This window comes from Microcebus murinus, chromosome 10, assembly GCF_040939455.1.
Source record: "Microcebus murinus isolate Inina chromosome 10, M.murinus_Inina_mat1.0, whole genome shotgun sequence".
Classification (NCBI taxonomy): Eukaryota; Metazoa; Chordata; class Mammalia; order Primates; family Cheirogaleidae; genus Microcebus; species Microcebus murinus.
This window is the reverse complement of record NC_134113.1, coordinates 67,126,580-67,145,959: the sequence shown is the minus strand read 5'-3', so window position 1 is coordinate 67,145,959 and position 19,380 is coordinate 67,126,580. Positions and strand designations below refer to the sequence as shown.

General features: G+C 36.7%; 1 protein-coding gene across 1 annotated transcript in view; it reads right to left on the bottom strand.

Annotated features, from left to right (window-relative positions):
* The window catches only part of XPOT (exportin for tRNA), a 41,743-nt gene that overhangs the window by 4,868 nt on the left and 17,495 nt on the right, over positions 1 to 19,380 (bottom strand). Inside the window, exons 12-23 of the mRNA XM_012782384.2 lie at positions 18,939 to 19,063; positions 18,475 to 18,619; positions 18,196 to 18,315; positions 17,743 to 17,837; positions 16,951 to 17,020; positions 13,628 to 13,866; positions 12,459 to 12,744; positions 10,744 to 10,933; positions 9,407 to 9,523; positions 9,125 to 9,240; positions 8,380 to 8,427; positions 5,211 to 5,282 (exon numbers count right to left, since the gene is read on the bottom strand). Of these exons, the coding sequence (XP_012637838.1) occupies positions 5,211 to 5,282; positions 8,380 to 8,427; positions 9,125 to 9,240; positions 9,407 to 9,523; positions 10,744 to 10,933; positions 12,459 to 12,744; positions 13,628 to 13,866; positions 16,951 to 17,020; positions 17,743 to 17,837; positions 18,196 to 18,315; positions 18,475 to 18,619; positions 18,939 to 19,063 (1,623 nt within the window). The remainder of the gene's footprint in view (positions 1 to 5,210; positions 5,283 to 8,379; positions 8,428 to 9,124; positions 9,241 to 9,406; positions 9,524 to 10,743; positions 10,934 to 12,458; positions 12,745 to 13,627; positions 13,867 to 16,950; positions 17,021 to 17,742; positions 17,838 to 18,195; positions 18,316 to 18,474; positions 18,620 to 18,938; positions 19,064 to 19,380) is intronic.

Here is a 19,380-nt window from a genome sequence, read left to right as displayed (position 1 = left end):
ACCACTGAAAGACATCCATGTTCATGGATTTGAAGACTTAATATTGCTAAAACGTCTACACTATTCAAAGTGATCTAGAAGCAGAAAGTGGAGCTAAGGAGAAGCAGCGTGAGGTCCACTAGGGATGGTGGCACCTACTGTTTTTTGGCTCTCCTTATTGTTCCAGTTCTACTGCCACAACACCTGTGAAAGAGTACTTCCACATCTGCAGTACCTGGACCAGGGTGACGTAGTGTTCAGGGACCCAGTGAAGGTTATGCAATCAATTAAAACACACGTTGGGGAACTGGGTAAGGGTGCCAAGAAATCTGTTTTTCAACATACCTCAGATCCAGTACAAAAACCCTTGGGTGCAGATCATGATGTTAAGATGACATTATCGCTCTTTTTGTAATTCTATTTACATTATGAAGAGCGGGTCCTGGTGGATGCAATAAGGAGCAATAAAAGCAATCAGGAGATCAAGGTGGTCGGGTCCAGTGGCTCATGCCTGTAATCCTAGCTCTCTGGGAGGCAAAGGTGGGAGGATTGCTCAAGGTCAGGAGTTCGAAACCAGCCTGAGCAAAAGTGAGACCCTCGTGTCTACTAAAAATAATAAGAAAGTAATTGCCTAAATAAAAATATATAGAAAAAATTAGTTGGGCATGGTGGCACATGCCTGTAGTCCCAGCTACTCAGGAGGCTGAGGCGGGAGGGTCACTTGAGTCCAGGAGTTGGAGGCTGCTGTGAGCTAGGCTGATGCCACGGCACTCTATCTTGGGCAACAGAGTGAGAGTCTGTCTCAAAAAAAAAAAAAAAGGAGATCAAGGAGCACATAAAAAAAATTGTGGGGAAGAACAAATGAGGAGACCTTCAAGAAAGAAGAGGAGAAAAGGCAGCTCTCTCACCCAGCCCACTTTAGCCTCGAAAGTATTTCCTGTGGACATGCATGGGTGGTGAAAGGACAGGTGGTCTTTCTGGGCCTGTTGCCATCACCCAAGGAGATGACAGGGAAGTACAAAACAACTCTGAAAGCCAGTGCCCAGGACTAGGGTCCAAGGCCACTATGGACTGGGGTGATTGATTTGGGGTTAACCTGGCCACAAGGAAGCCCCTGTTTCTGTCACCAGAAACTCTGGAAATCTCTTTGTAATAAAAGGGTCCCCCTTTTACACATATGTGTAAAACGACATGGGGGAAGAGGTATCTAAAGCTGAGCTGTGGCCAGGCGCAGTGGCTCACACCTGTAATCCTAGCACTCTGGGAGGCCGAGGTGGGTGGATTGCTCCAGTTCAGGAGTTTGAAACCAGACTGAGCAACAGCGAGACCCCGTCTCTATTATAAATAGAAAGAAATTAATTGGCCAACTAATATATATAGAAAAAATTAGCCAGGCATGGTGGTCCATGCCTGTAGTCCCAGCTCCTTGGGAGGCTGAGGTAGTAGGATTGCTTGAGCCCAGGAGTTTGAGGTTGCTGTGAGCTAGGCTGATGCCATGGCACTCACTCTAGCCTGGGCAACAGAGTGAGACTCTGTCTCAAAAAAAAAAAAAAAAAAAAAAAGGAAAAAAAAAAAAATAAAGCTGAGCTGCTACATGAATATCCCTGCTCCATCAGGTCAAGAAAATGCTTCATAATCATTCCAAAAACAAAGTGATCTATAGATTCAAGGTGATTCCTAGCAAAATCCCAAATAGTATTTTTTAATAGAAATAAAAAAAAAACAAAACTCCTAAAATGTATATGGAATCACTGAAAACTCAGAATAGCCAAAACAATCTGGAAAAAGAACAAAGCTGGATGTATCACACTTCCTGATTTAAAAATATATTATAAAGCTACAGTAATGAAAATGGTATGGTGCTGGCATAAAGATAGACATAGGACTGGGTATGGTGGCTCATGCCTCTAGTACCAGCACTTTGGGAGGGTGAGGTGGGAGGATTGCTTGAGGCCAGGACTTTGAGACCAGCCTGAGTAAAATACCAAGACCCTGTCTCTACAAAAAACATGAAAATTAGCCAGGCATGGTGGCATGTGCCTATAGTCCCAGCTACTCGGGAGGCTGAGGCAAAGAACTGGTTGAGTTTGGGTCTGCAGTGAGCTATGATGAAGCCACTACACTCTAGCCCAGGCATCAGAACAAGACTCTGTATTAAAAAAAAAAAAAAAAAAAAAAAAAAAAAAAAGAGTCTGGAAATCAACTCATGCTTATACAGTCAAGTGACCTTCTACAAGGGTACCAAGAATACACAATGGGGAAACAATAATCTCTTCAACAAAATGGTGTTGGGAAAACTGGTATCCACATGCAAAAGAATAAAACTGGACCCTTTTCTTACACAAAAATATTTGTAAAATATATTAAAGACTTAAATATAAGACCTAAAACTACAAAACTAGAAGAAAACAGGAAAAGCTTTATGACACTGATCTTGGCAATAACTTCACGGATATTATGAACAAGCACAAACAACAAAAGCAAAAACAGACAAGTGAGGCTACATCAAACTGAGAAATTTCTGCATAGTATAATAACCAGGATCAACAGAGTGGAAAGGCAACCTATGGCATGGCTACAGAATGGGAGAAAACATTTATAAACCACATATCTGATGAGGGGTGAACTTCCAATATATAAGGAACTCCTATAATTCAATAGCAAAAAACCAAATAACCTGACTAGAAAATGAACTAAAGACTTGAATAGATATTTTTCCAAATAAGACATACAAATGCCAACAGTTATATAAAAAGATGCTCAATCATCACTAATCATCAGGGAAATGCAAATCAAAACCACAATGAGATACCACCTCATACTTGTTAGGATGACTATTATAAAAAACAAAAGACAAGTGTTGGTGAGAATATGGAGAACTTGGAACCCTTGTATACTATTGATGGTAATAAAAAACATCGCAGCTACTATTGAAAACATTATAAAGGTTCTTAAAAAAATTAAAGATGGAATTACCATATGATATAGCAATCCCACTTCTGGGTATTTATTCAAAAGAATTGAAATTAGGATCTCAAAGACATATTAGTATTCTCATGTTCACTGTGGCATTATTCACAATAGCCAAGATGTGGAAATAACCTAAATATCCATCAATGGATTAATAAAGAAAATGTGGTATACCCACACAATGGCATATTACTCAGCTTTAAAAAAGGAGATCCTAGCATACGTAACAATATGTATGTAACTGGAGGAAATTATGCTAAGTGAAATAGCTAGTCATAAAAAGACAAATACTGTATGATTCCACTTATATGAGTTATCTCAAATACTCAAACTCATACAATTAAAGAGTAGAATGTTGATTGCCAGATGACAGGGGGAGGGGGAAATGGGAGTTGCTAATCAACAGACATAAATTCTCAATTTTGCAAGGCAAATATGTTCTAGAGATTTAGTTAATGTTATACAGGTATAACATTGTCCCTATGTAATTAACAATACTGTATTATGCACTTAACAATTTGTTAAGAAGGTATATCTCATGTTAAGTGTTCTTATGATAAAATAAACAAAACAAAGACACTGTTGATGAAGAAACAAATCTTAGAATCTACACAAGAGACTATGATTCCAGTTTTAATCAAAGGTGTGATAACTCATTAACTCCATGTCCTATTAGACAAGAGAAGTCTGGAAAATTGCATACCAAAAAAATAATTCAATGCTATTATACTAATGACTGTAAAAGTGTAAAAGTAGAAGATAATTTTTCTAGTTTCAGATTTACAAATTAAGCATCTAAGTTGGCATATATGTATAATGAACTACCCAGCACAAACTTTCAGAATTGTGCTGTGGCCTCCGGCTCCCTTTGGCAGTCTGGGAAGCCTATTAGACTCCTTTTAGAATATTTTTATAAAACACATAAAATATAATACATGGGATTATAACAGAAACCAATTATAAAGAGTAATGGTTATCAAATTATTTAAAATATGGTAGAATAAGACTTATTAGGCTGGGCACGGTGGCTCATGCCTGTAATCCTAGAACTTTATCTGAGGTGGGAGGATGACTGGAGGCCAGGAGTTCCAAACCAACCTGAGCAACACAGCAAGATCCCCATCTCTACAAAAACCACAAAAATTAGGTGGCAATGGTGGCACCCGCCTGTAGTCCCAGCTGTATGGAAGGCTGAGGCAGGAGGATCGCTTGAGCCCAGAAGTTTGAGGTTGCAGTTAACTATGATGACACCACTGCACTCATGACACCACTGCACTCTACCACAGGCAAAAGAATAAGACGCCTTAAAAAAAAAAAAAAAAAAAAAAAAAAGCCTTGGTTTTTTTGTGTTTTTTTTTGAGATAGAGTCTCGCTTTGTTGCCCAGGCTAGAGTGAGTGCCGTGGCCTCAGCCTAGCTCACAGCAACCTCAAACTCCTGGGTTCAAGCAATCCTGCTGCCTCAGTCTCCCAAGTAGCTGGGACTACAGGCATGCGCCACCATGCCCAGCTATTTTTTTTCTATATATACGTTAGTTGGCCAATTAATTTCTTTCTATTTTTAGTAGAGACGGGGGTCTCACTCTTGCTCAGGCTGGTTTCGAACTCCTGACCTTGAGCAATCCACCTGCCTCAGCCTCCCAGAGTGCTAGGATTACAGGCGTGAGCCACCACGCCCGGCCAAAAAAAGCCTTATTATCTCACTAGGTAACAAGGTATAGTGGCATTACCTTAATAACTCATAATTTCAAAACAATGATAAGTATAAACTATACTTAGTGATATCTGCAATAACTTATGTGATATGAAAATATCTGTGATTATATTGGTGACAGTATCATAGGCAATGCTACTAATACTGTGATCTGTCACCTACACATTGTTAGAAAATTAAATTTCAGTTGTGACTAATGAAAATAAAAGTGTAAATTTTTTCCAATCAACTTCACAGACCCCATCATTTCAATTCCAGGCTAAGTGCTCTTGCTTTCTTATGCACAGCAAAATATCAAGTTGAATGCAGTTTGGCTTTTTTAAAAATTTTATTTTTTGAGACAGGGTCTTGCTACTTGGCCCTGGCTGTTCTTGAACACCTGGTGGGTTCAAGTGATTCTCTTGCCTCACCTTCCCAAGCAGCTGGGATTATAGGAATGCACCACAGTGCCAAGCTCAGTTTGGCATTCTTGGATCAAAATTTAGACTGAACTACATAGTCACATTTCTTTAATTACATTAAGAGCAAAATCTGCTAGGACAGCTCTTACCTGAATTATTTCTGGAGCTACTTGTAAGGAGGGCAGGTATTCTTGTTGAAGATACTGAACACATTCTGGGCCCTGAAAATTAAGAGATACTCATAACTATTTTCTTTCTTGACATTAATAATGCTTAAAGAGAAACTGGAACAATGCATATACATTTTAAAGGCAATATAGTATCGTGATTAAGAACACAGACTCTAGAGCCAGAATGCCTTGGTCTGAAGCCTGGCTCTGGCAACTTTCTGGTAACTTGAGCAAGTTACTTAAACCTCTCTAAGCCTCAGTTTCTCCATCTGAAAAATGAGGTTATTGTGAGGATTTGATGAGTTAAGAAATGTAAAAGCCCTTAGAATAGCACTTAGCACTTACTACATGTTAACATTAGTGTTAACTACTGCTAAAGATTATACAAACATTTTTCTAAATCCAGGTCACAATGCTGCCAGGGCCTTCTAAACACTGACAGGGGACAGACAGCAAAGAAAAGTGCCCCTGTTCAATCTACCACACGGATTACAGGGTGTCTGTGGGTGCATGGAGTGGGGAGGGGAGCCTTCAGGCAGTGCCAGGGTAGCAACCATCTTTAGAAACTAAAATAAACACAAGCAAGAGAGAAAATAATATGTTAGAAGATAGCAGCAATAAAAGCACATCTTTTCCTATTCAACAAACTAGGGAACAGGAATTTAGTAGCTATATGGAACAGATGAGGAAACCATGATCCAGAAAGAGAAGATGAGTTGCCCAGTGGGTTGCTGATTAAACTTTTACTAAAAGGCAGATCATCTGAGCTTTAAAAAAACCATTATTTTTCAACAGAGGCCAATTTTTAGTATTTTTAGATGCCCAAACCTATAAAATGCAACAAATCTAATACTTAAAAGAAGAAAAAAAAGCAGCAGCTAATTTCACTTTCCAACTTTAACTTAAAGTCTTTAATATGTTGATGATCCCAACCCAGTACAACTGGAAGTAACAGTTATCAAAATGAAATCAACCCATCTCTCTTTAATGCATTCTTTCCTGCATTAACACCCAAATTTCCTATTTAACATTACTGCTCCTGACTTATGGAGCAGTAAGCATTTATGTTTCCTACTCTACCTGGACTCCTGGCCCTCTAACCCAATGGATCTTGGTCACAATTTAATGAACCTTTAAAGGAAACCTGTCTCTAATTGAGAGAAGGTAACGTTGCATCATTTCCAAGTTTCCCAGATCTCTTCTACTTTCCTTCTCACCTTTTTCTTTTGCCAACCCTCTCTATGCTTACTTCCTATGCATTCATTGCTCATCATCTCACTGTTATGACTTAAAAAAACTATTTTTTTTTAATCAGGAAAAGTAAACTTGTACCTCAAGTCAGTCAAAAGAATAAGAAAATAGAACAATGAAGCAAAACATTTTCAAATATAATACTGACTGAATTCCTGTATGTGTTTAAATTAGGGCATCTATGAACAAGACAAATACGTTTGAACTGTAAATACCATTCTTCCCATTTCTTTTCCTTCCTCATCTTCCTTGACTCTCTAGCATCCAACAATGTCATCCAGTCTCCTCTCTTGAGACTTTCTTCCCTTAGCTTTCATAATACTGCTACTTTTGGTTCTATCTCCAGCTTTCTCTTGACTCTTGCTTGAGCCAATGTTCTTTCTGTTCTGGTCTTAGAAAGTCTCAGTGTCATTCATTCCTAACACTTCACTTTGATTGCCTATACACTGATTAATTCCAAAATCAGTATTTAGTTCTTTTTGGGGGTGGGGAATGGGGGGGAGACAGAGTCTTGCTCTTGCTCTGTTGCTCCAGCTAGAGTGCAGTGGACTCATTATAATCCACTGCGACCTGGAACTCCTGACCTCAAAGTGATTCTCCTGCCTTGGCCTCCCAGAGTGCTAGGATTACAGGTGCAAGCCACCATGCTTGGCCAGTATTTAGTTCTAATTGCTTCAAACTCATAGTTTAACTGCTCCCTGAACATTTTTCTCACCTATCTATCCTAATCCTCAACTATAACCCTACTGCCTACTGACTTCCCATTTTGTCACATGTAACACAAGACTTTTAATCACATAGTCCTATCTTAACTATTACTTCTGCCTCCATACTTTAAGCAGGATAGGTCTATCATTTCCCACCAAATCCATCATGTGATACCTGATCTGTATTCAAATGCCTACTAAAAACTCTGCCCAGAATGCCAGCTTTCCCTCTTGTCAGTCTAATTAATCTGCATTTGTCTCAAGGCCTAAAAAAAATATCACCTCTTTCCTACAGCTTGCTTAGATTGAACCCTTAGGCAAATTACTCATTTAGCTTTAGTCCTGCAATATTTTATACACTTCTACTAAAGTACTTACTTAATCCATTGATAGTTATTTATTTGTTCATCTCTCTTGATTCTGAGCTCCCTAAATATTGGAGGATACTTTATTTATCTTTATACAGGTCTGCTGCGGCCTACACATACCTCTCGCCCAAGCACATAAGAAGTGTAGAGAAAAATGCTGCTGAACTGAAAACCCCTCAACTCTCTATCAGAATAAAAAAATCAAGTTCAAATGGGTATGTGGGCTGAATGGAGACTAGTGAGTGAGAGCTCACACTTCTTTCAGGGGCAAGGGGAACTGCTGCTCTTTAGCTGACTATAGCTAAGGGGAAATGCTAGTCCTGTGTTGGCTTTCCGGCTTTGAGAGAAGTTGGAGGTAGGAATTTTTGTTATTAAAAAAAGAGTATCTGATTTGTTAAATGTTGGCAACCAGTCCATTATTTAAAAATACCCATCATTTATGATTTATACAAATGATTAGACTGACAAAGAACAGGACATTCTGATGTAGTGAAACACTCTAACCATTTGTAATACTATTAATAAGTTGGAGAAATTTGGCTTAGTACTAGATCACGAAATCTGGATCTTGACGTTCTAGTTAAGATTTTTCACATCCTTTGTCAAATCAAAACATACACGTTAACTTTCCTGTTATCCACAACATGAAGGACAAGAACAGATACTGCTACTTTCATTCAATCCCTTCCTCACATCCCAAAAAGTCAGAACTGAACTACATTTTATACAAGATACAGCTTGCAAGAACAAGATGAGTCAAACACCATGAAACAAATTTTACACATGAGATGAAAATGAAGGAGTGTGGAGTACAAAGCTTACCCGTTTGAGATGAATTGTTTTCAGTGTCACTGCACACTCAGATAAAGCCTGTGGGAAGCAAGTTTAAGAATTTTAATATAGTCGATATTTGGTTACTGATCTAACTTTTCTCTTCATTACTCTGGCCATTGCCAGGGAAATATTTTCCCTTAAATAAATATTTCCAGGGATATATTTACCTTTAAAGAACGGATAGAGGAAGGAAAAGTAATAGGCAGATGGAGTAAGTGGGTTGAATGGGAAAAGAAAAAAACAGAATACAAACTGTTGCTTTGATGTAGCAAATTATAATTTTGAAATCTAGCTTTTACTAGGTTGTAGGAAAGTGAGAAAAGGGCAACTGTCTGACATTAAGTATTCTGAGGATGAGACTTGGGGAAACTATCATAGGAGGAGAAAAAAGTTACAATTTAATGCATTTAATTTTTAGAGAAAAATCACTAAGCACAAATTTTACAATTAAAGTAATAGGAGGAAACTAGTAATAATCAAGCTTTTAAGAATGTTTGCATCATGTACCCTTTCATAGTCCTAGAAAGACAGTCTTAGTTGTTAAAGTAGAAGGAGCTAAATTTTACATATTCAAATTTAGCACTGGGATTCAATAAAAATCCATAAAAGGTCCAGAAGGTAACATCAACCTTTAAAAAATTAATAAAACATAATATAATCAACCTGGCATTAAAGAAGAAAGTGTGAATTTATGAGATCTATATAAGGTAAACAAAGATTCCTAGGTGCTTACCAATACTGTTTGTGCATCTGCCAGGTCAAAGGTTTGTTTTAAAGGTGCTAGGAAGCATGCGGGGACAATGTGCTTATAAACAAAATCAGCAAATCCCACTGGTCCATCTTTACCTCCTGTCAAAGAGAATTCAAATTTTCATCTTTTAAAAAAGAACATCGATTAATTCATTACCAAGGAAAATCAACTCGCAGTTTCTGTCTGTGGTTGGGTTCCACTTTATCTCTAAGAGTTTTATGAAACAGGTTGGAAAATGAAGGTTAAAAATAAAATTTATCTTACCCCAGAGTTCTACCAACTTTGAGAGGATAATAAAACAAGTTTTCTGTGCAATTGGATCTGGATATTCAACTGCTCCTTGGATAACAGTAATCAGCACTCTTTCTACATTCTCTGCACCTGAGGAGAAAAGCTTGAGTTTAATTTCAAAAATAACTAGAAAGTCAACCTGAAGTTCTCATTCCATAGACAAGAGTAAATCAAAAAGCATTTATAGGCCGGGCGCGGTGGCTCACGCCTGTAATCCTAGCTCTTGGGAGGCCGAGGCGGGCGGATTGCTCAAGGTCAGGAGTTCAAAACCAGCCTGAGCAAGAGCGAGACCCCGTCTCTACTATAAATAGAAAGAAATTAATTGGCCAACTGATATATATATAAAAAAATTAGCCGGGCATGGTGGCGCGTGCCTGTAGTCCCAGCTACTCGGGAGGCTGAGGCAGAAGGATCGCTCGAGCCCAGGAGTTTGAGGTTGCTGTGAGCTAGGCTGACGCCACGGCACTCACTCTAGCCTAGACAACAAACCGAGACTCTGTCTCAAAAAAAAAAAAAAAGCATTTATAGAGTTGCTAAGATCCTTTGATTTTTATTAACTGGGTACTTAAATTCTAAGCATTAAACATTAAAATAAATCAGTATTTCCTTAATATTAATATCTTTTTCCTTGGATTTCCTATTTAGCAGAATTCTCTTCATTGATCTATCAGTTCCATTTATTTTTAATTTCAAAATGGCTAATTGGCCAAAAGACTCAATTGTTGGGTCAATTCTGGCAAGCAACCATCATGATTTATTTGTATTTCTGAAGAATCAATTAAAAAATACTGCCTTAGGAAAAAAAGGACTGAATACAGATTTTTTTTTTTTTTTTTTGAGACAGAGTCTCACTTTGTTGCCCAGGCTAGAGTGAGTGCCGTGGAGTCAGCCTGGCTCACAGCAACCTCAATCTCCGGGGCTCAGCGATCCTACTGCCTCAGCCTCCCGAGTAGCTGAGACTACAGGCATGCGCCACCATGCCCGGCTAATTTTTGTATATATATTTTTAGTTGGTCAATTAATTTATTTCTATTTTTGGTAGAGACAGGGTCTCGCTCAGGCTGGTTTTGAACTCCTGACCTTGAGCAATCCGCCTGCCTCAGCCTCCCAAAGTGCTAGGATTACAGGCGTGAGCCACCACGCCCGGCTTGAATACAGATTTTAAAGTGATTGATTCCCCCTATAATAAACTGTCATCCTTGAGGCCAACAAATTTCAAAAGTTTTGTGTTCAGTTCACTCTTGCTCATACAGATGTCTAACTGTGATGAAGACTTAAGCAGACAAATTAGGCATGGCATGCATCCCCACCTTGATTTGCTATGACTTCGCTCATTCCACTGCCTGTGACTGTTTGCAGGAAAGCAAAGTAACTCCTCCGCAACATCTGCTTCTCTAAAGCAGCAGACTGGTCATTTTCTTCTGCTGGTCGGAGCAGTACTTCAAAAATTGCATGAAGAAGGGGCATGAACATCTGTTGTAAAAATGGGGAGACCTGTATCTGAAGATAAGAAACAATTATTACTACTTGAGAATTGAACCATAAAATTAATATAAAACTTAGAAAAAAATTGACATAAAGCTTTTCTCCAGAGTTTCTATTTAGGATATATATTTACATAATTTGGTTAACAAATATTGATGTTAAAACAGAAATCTATATAATATAGACATTACTAAAAGATCAATCACTAAACTTAACACATTTCCTATGGCTTAAAATTCAGGTTAAAACAGGTGGTTATTTTACACACAAAATACTGCTATGGAATATTTTCAAATGTAAATTCTAAAGAAATGAATTCTAGGGAGGATCCCTTGAGGCCAGGAGTTGCAGGTTGTAGTGACCTATGATCTAGCTCCAGCAAAAGAATGAGACCTTGTCTCAATTAAAAAAAAAGAAAGAAAGAAAGAAAGAAAAGTGAATTCCACTTAACAATAATCAATTTATATGATTAAATGCTTGGATTTTTTTAAAAAAATTTTGAATAAAGGTAAAAAATTCCGTTAATATTAATAGTATGTTCTCAACACTTGCTTACAAATATGTCTAAGGTTTTAATGCGCCTGGGCAAATTCCTTAAGTTCTCTGTGCCTCAGTTTCCTTATCTGTAACATGTAATACCTACCTCCTAGGGTAGGTATGAGGATCAACTGACCTAATGTACCAAAAAACAGAACAGATCTTGAACACAGAATGTATATGTAATTGTTAGCTATTTTTATTAGCTAGCTTATACCTGGCTTAAATTTCCCTATATATAAAACTGACTTTAGAATATTAAATTACTTTTAAACTCTTGCTTGGGTACCCAAATTACATTGCTTCTTATTTACCTCTTTAGACATTTTAGTACTCAATACTACTTTTATTTGCTTTTCCATATCAGCAGACTAGTTGTTTTCTTCTGCTACACAGAGCAGATGAGGTCTGTTTTTATTAAAACATCACTGAGCATGATCTGTGTGTCAGATAGTGTGCTAGACAATGGGGATGATAAAAATACATATAATCCACACTCAAGTAACTATTATTTAAAAAAAACCCAATAAACAAAACAACCTTGCATCACATAGAGCTGTGTCCCTAACCCCTAGGGCCCCAGCCAGTACCAGTCCTTGGCCTGTTAGGAACTGGGTCACACAGCAAGTGGTGAGCAGTGGGCAAGCAAGTAAAGCTTCATCTGTATTTACAGCTGCTCCCTACTGCTTGTATCACCACGTAAGCCTCACCTCCTGTCAATCAGTCACTCTCCCATCAACCCCAGATGAGACCATCTAGTTACAGAAAAACAAGCTCAGGGCTCTCAACTGATTTTGCAAATTGCCTTCCATGAAACCGGTCCCTGGTGCCAAAAAAAATATGGGACTGCTGAAGGGGAAAAAACAAACAAATAAACAAACAAACAAACAAACAAAACCCAAAAAACACCAAGGACAACACCCAAAACATGTCACAAGATAATAGATCTAATCTTTAACTGAGAACATCTTAAGTTGAGATTCTCAGACCTCCTGTGTAATACCTTAAATTTGGCTGTAATCTGGTTGATAAGAGGAATGAACTCTTGGAGGTCTTTTGCTTCACAGTCTTTGAGCATGTGTTCTGAGGCAGATGGGATGAATGGAAGAACTTCTTCCTCTAGGCAAATAATCATTCGATGAAGGAAAGTGCGAACTCCACTTCTGAGAATATCTTTTTGTAAGGGACAACTGAGGGCTGGCAAGAATGTCTGTAAACAGTCCAGATAAACTTCGGAACAACCACATTGTTTCACAGTCTGCTTGTTGCTGAAAGCCTTGCTGGTTCGACTATATTAGCAAAAATAAGGCAATTAGATTTAACTTTATTCTTTAAAAGTGTTATGGAGGATTCAAAAACAATGCACAACAAATTTAAAAATTGACAAAACTAAAAAACCATTTTTTTTTTGGTTTCCACATCACAATTACTTCTATCTTTGGCTAATGTGGTTATCTATAAATTACATGAATGAGATGGAGTTAATATAATCACTTTAATGTATGCCTACCTAAATGTTTTACTAAAATCCTGCTGACAAAGTATGCAGAAAAGAGGGGGAAAAATCCACTTGCTATGACTAGCCTATACTAAATGATCTGCAAACTACCCATTTAAATTTAGAGACAATCTTCAGAATCAAGTTATACAACCTCTCTAACATCTAGCTCTGAAGTATTCTGTAGAATAATTTCTCTATAACTTTTACTTTGCAATCACTACAACTTGCACGCTGTTATTGCTTGCCAATAAAAAGTAAGGGTAGAGGGAAAGTTTCAAAGGGCTGTTTGGGTGGTCTTCAGGACACAATGCAACTAAAGAGAAGCCTCAGGACTTTCTCTTTGAGGTGACCAAGACTAATCCAAGATGTCCCAACATATCACTGGTATATACAGACATTATGTAATCCCCTTAAATACACAATCCATTTATACCAAAGAAGTCAGAGAAGTTAAGGATTTGGACATTTGTCAAGGCAGAATGGTATGTGATCTATTCCTTTCTTCAGCTAAACCTTCTAATTCATGCTGGATTTAGAAAAGAAAGATCTAGACAATTCTCTGGAAAATCCAGCTTTGGAAACACAGATATGTATACCCATCATAAAAGATCCAAACAAGTGGTTCTGTGTAGAGACACACACTTTACAATTTTAATTGTGATTATGCTCACCTGGCAAATCCAACAGCATGGTTGAGACAGTCTGCTAGGGATGCCTGTCTTTCTTCATCTTGTGCCAGCATCAATTTTTCTAACAGAATTTTAAACTTCTCCATTAGTGGGGTCAACAGATTCCTCATTAATGCCTGCTTCCTTTCAGCTGGGTATTCACTATTAACAATCAGTACTCCAGCTGTCTCATAAATAAATAGTTGATCATCACTGCTCAACAAGGACTGGTAACCATTCTCCTAAAATGAAATTTAGTCTTATTAAAGTTTTCTTTCTTGAGTTCGTCTCATTTAATCAGAAAAAGTATAAGAGGAGCAGGAGATGTAATCTATCACATCAAGTCATAGATCAAGTACTTATGAAAACAATTTTCTTTCAACACCATGTAATGAAAAGAAAACTGAATCAGAGGGCCAAAAGATCATGGTTCTAATTCTAGCCCTGCCAAGACTTGGCAGATAATCATATAAGATAACTATTAGTTTTCTAATTTGTTTCCTTTTGTAAAACTCTTATTTGTAAGATTATAATCTTATACACGAGGTATACAAACATGCTTTGACTATTAGTACAAAGGTCACAGTAATTAATATTTTCAAGAGTGTTTAAGGGTTTAATAACAAAACCCACACAATACATACACACACATCTGTTACACCTGACATTATGAAACTAAGACTGCAAATTAAACAAATAGATCTTATTCATGCACAAGCAAATGTTCTACATATTGGTCAATTTTTGTTAACAAATTTTATTATTTTTTACATTTATGCCATGTGGTGCTTTTATTATAAAAAAAATTCTCTACTCCTTAAAAGAGAAATGTCCCTATTTAAAAGTAATTAAAGCTTGTATTAAGTACCTGTTAGGCCTTATCACTGCTCTAGAAGTTGAGAACAGAAAGATAAAGTAGCTACATAAATGTGAGGTATCCTAAAAATTGGTATTCACAACCTTATCAAGTGGCTGATATTCAAGAAAGCAATTTGATTCAGGTCTTTTTACACACTGAAAAAGGATTACAGATATAATACAAGTCCTTGTTTATATGTACTATATGAAAAACAAAAAATTTCCAATATCTGTAAGAAAATATGGCTTCCTCAATACCTAAGTCTTACATGTCATTGTGAACTGCCAAGGAAAACTGACATTAACTGTATTAACTTTAATACATAGGTTTTTATAATATGTAGGCAAGGATACATTAACCATATAATTCACTAGCAACCTTTCATGTAATGAAATTATATAACCTTTGTAACCTAAAAGTATTGTTTTATTCATTTTTCAATGGCACCTCCAGTAATGATTTTCATTAAATGAGTGCCAGTCAAAATGTACTTTAAAAATATCTCAACTTTTTTCTACAAGCCTGTCTTGTAAGGAAAAAAGAGAAAAAGAAAACAAAAAGTATCCCAACTTAAATATTTCTAGTAAAATGGATCCCAAACGGTGCTGATCATAATCCTGAATTGTCGAAATCTATAAAGATCAAAATCCTTAAAGTCTAAAATCCCTAGTATCTTTTTTTTTTTTTTTTTTTTGAGACAGAGTCTCGCTTTGTTTTCCAGGCTAGAGTGAGTGCCGTGGCGTCAGCCTAGCTCACAGCAACCTCAAACTCCTGGGCTCAAGTGATCCTCCTGCCTCAGCCTCCCGAGTAGCTGGGACTACAGGCATGCGCCACCATGCCCGGCTAATTTTTTTATATATATATCAGTTGGCCAATTAATTTCTTTCTATTTATAGTAGAGACGGGGTCTCGCTCTTGCTCAGGCTGGTTTTGAACTCCTGACCTTGAGCAATCCGCCCGCCTCGGCCTCCCAAGAGCTAGGATTACAGGCGTGAGCCACAGCGCCCGGCCTAAAATCCCTAGTATCTAAATTCCCCAAAATCATAATGCTGAAAGACTAAAATCCTAAATGTCAAAATCTGATAGCCAAATTCTAGGGAAGGGATTAGTGTGTTTTTGGTTGTAAGGATAGGTGCACCATGGTAAGAAGAACTATGACCTTGTGATTGTCTTTATTTGGAAATTAAGGAGATGCATATGGGTACCAAGTTGACATGGTATTGATTTGAATGCATTAAAAAATAATTTGTAAAGTATTAGTTTGAGTGTGTCTGTGAGATTGTTTCCAGAAGATATTAGTGAGTCTAAGTGGACTAGGTGGTGGGTCTGAGTGGACTAGGTGGGGAACATCTGTCCTCAATGTGGGTGGACACCATCCAATTGGCCAGGGCCAGGAAAGAACAAACACAGAAGGCAAACTAGTCTCTTTCTGAAAGCTGGGACAGACTTTTCTTCTGCTGCTTCTGATATCATCAATTTGACTCCACAAATGTGCATTATCACAGAATTGACTTTATAAGCATCGTGCATGTATATAAAAATGTTGAAACTTTCTTGGCAAATAAACAGATGCCCTTTTTGTATATCTGCAGTAAAATATAAAATGTCTTAAGATCTCAGCTCTTTGGGTGACCCATTGCAGTTTCTAATCAATCTCATCGAAAGACTTAGGTTGTCTGACATGATGACCACAGTTATAAAGCTGGGTATATACAATTATCAACCATAGTGATATGTATTTATTCATTTTACTTTTTGACTTATTTCTTTATAAACATAATTCATCTCCTCCTGTCATTAGTATCCCTGAGTTTTATGCTTACAAAAATGTTATTATTGCCTATTTTATTTTGTAAACTGGCCTATGAAGTATTGCCATGTTTTTATGTTTCTCAAATAAATCCCCTTTAAAAAAATGTTAATCCATGTCTTTTAAAGAAAACAAATTTTTTCCCAGAATCATACTTTTAGGATTTTCATCTTTTAGGACTGTGATTTTTGGGATTTTTAGACTTTAGAGATTTTGCTCTTTCAGGATTATGGCCCAAACCTGATATCAAAATAGTCAGATCAACCAGCATTTAAATTTTCTTACCCTAAGCCTGAAGTTAACAGAAAAACTTCAGTCTAACAGTAGGAGTTGCTAAGAACAGCTAATACAATTGTAATACTAAATAGAGAATAATTTATAAGTTGAATTTTTTCCTCTCCATAAAATACTTCACCAACATTTAATAATACAGAAAGAGCTAACCATACACCATGCTGCCAAATGTATTAGTCAGCTCTTAATCCTTTCTATCACTATGTTTTGTTTGCTAAATCAACAGAATTTTGGTAAGAGAACTCTTGCATACACACCTCCCTCTACCATCAGTTTTTAAAAATTGCCCAAAAAGGCAAGGTTAATGGCATGTGTGGACTCAATGACATTTGGAGAAAATACCTTAAAAGGACATATACTTACAGGTGGAGAAAGCTCTAATAAATCTTGTATTCTATTCAAAATATCTTCAATAAAAGGATTCATTTGTTTACTTAAAAAAAGCAGAAAGGAAAATCATAATTAAGTAAATAATAGTAATTGAAATTGCTAAAATACCAAATCCCCCTTTGAAGACAAAAGTTCAGTTGTAGGCCAGTCACATCTGATTAAGAGTAGCTATGATAAACTTTTTTAAATTATATCTATCTGCTCTATAGTGATAGATTGTCAAGATGATGTATAATCTCAGAAGCCTAATAATGAATAGTTTTCACACCCAAAAAAGGTACTACTAAGGAATAATACAAAACAGATTAGCTTAAAAAATGCCTTTTTAGGCTGGTTCTAAAAAGTGGCTTTCGCCTGTTATCCTAGCACTTTGGTAGGCCAAGGCAGGAGGATCGTTTGAGGTTGCAGTGAGCTATGGCAACAAGCGAGACAGTGGTTCAAAAAAAAAAAAAAAATAGTATTTTCAAGGACTATATTCTCTAGGATTTCTAAGAAGTCATATAGTGATCTACAGCAATGAATGTCATCTGTGATAATAAGTGTTACCCATTAAAAGCATGCAAACCAATCATTTTTTATTATTGAACAAAGTACCTGGCTAATGAGCAGAAAAAGAAATCATAAAATAAAAGGAACATATGATAAAACATGCCTTGCAACAGAAAGAACCAAATCTACTGCAGGCTCTTGGAAAATAACTTATATGTCTATTTAATAATGTAAAAAATAAAGAGCTAAACATAATAGCTGAAATTTTATACTTACTTGAGAGATTTGACAAATCTAGAAAACAGGTAAGCAGTCCTACTCCGGACTTTTGCACTAGAATGCCGTAGACCTCTGTGATCTAAGAAAGCCATCTAAAAAAACACAGACACTTTTTACTATTTCTGCACTTATTCAGGCCTTTCATTGCTATTGTCATGCCACATTTTTGTTTACATCAAATTTTATTTCTTAGTTCCTAAAAGAAAGGGACTATGAATATACAAAAATTCCATACTATATACAAATAAGCCCTTGAAGACTTATTTTAGATGACTAAAATTATGCATTTAGAACAAATGGAGAAGGGGTTAGTTTCAGTGTCTTTCTAGACAGAGTTTTTGAGAGCTTTTGACTCTCAGAAAAATTATAGAGGACAGAAAGATAGAATATTATCTGTTCATTAGCTGAAATACATGGAAAATAAAAATCCAGAGTAAAATGTATACTTACTAGTACACATGGAATGTGTTGAGGTTCAACTGTGAAAAACTTTTCATATCTAACAACTGTTTCAAAGAACTCTAATGTCACAGATGTATGCTGATAGGAACTGACTCCGGATGTTACCAACTGTAGCAGAAAAAAGTTAAGAAACCCATTCTTATTTATTGCAACATCAAAATGCCCCACTATTAACATATACTAAGCTCTAACAATCAAGGAATTCCCACTAGCTTATAGTGAAAACAGAATTGTATGTTTAAAAAAAATTATCTTCAGTATACTTACAGTTCTCATCATATCCTGCAAAGCACTAGCTTTTGAAACATCACCTGAGAAGTGAGCACCATGAGATACTGGAAGAGCTTCTGCCAACATATACAGCAATCTTATTGCTACTTCAACTTCCATAAACCGTGTAGTCTGCCAATTCCTACCAAGGTATAATATGTCATTGAGATCTGAACATACAACTAGTAAAGCACAGGATAAGACACCCAACAGAAGTCTCTTTAACTATTAAAAAGTCATAGCAACTGTTGATTTTCCCAGGCAACATAATTTATAATCATAAAAGTAGAAAGGATCAAGATAAATCAAAGAGACAAGAAAAGAGCACTGTTTCCAGAGATATCCCTAAGATCTTAATAAGTAACATGGTTTAGTAAGTCATATTAATCATTTATTTCAGATCACCATCAGAGAGCAAAGGAAAGAAGTGGGTCTTATTACAAAAACAATGGCAAACTTACTGCAGTGTAGAACTAAAAACTCTGCGAACAGAAGCCAGCAGTAACTCTGGTGAAACTTGAGCAAGCCTGTCCAACAACAACTTCAGTTGTTTTCTATATTCTACAAACATGGCTTCATCTTCACCCTGTAAGTTAAAAATCCTAATTTAAAATACTTAAAAGACTTTAATATTCATGTATTCAGTTCTCTTGTAGCTTTCTGCATTTACCAATTTGATATTTTTATATTTTCATCAATATTCACTTATATAGGAAAACCTACTATGCTTAGTAGCTTCTCCCCTCCTGCTCACAAATAAGTATTTCTCAACATAGTCTTTCAAAAGTCTAGAGCCATAAACAGTCCAAGTAGTAGGTTAAGGACAAGAGTCTAGAGCCAGACTGGGTTCTTATTGGGCTTTGGGTCCTTTGGCACCTTATTTATTCTCATCTGTCAGTGTCC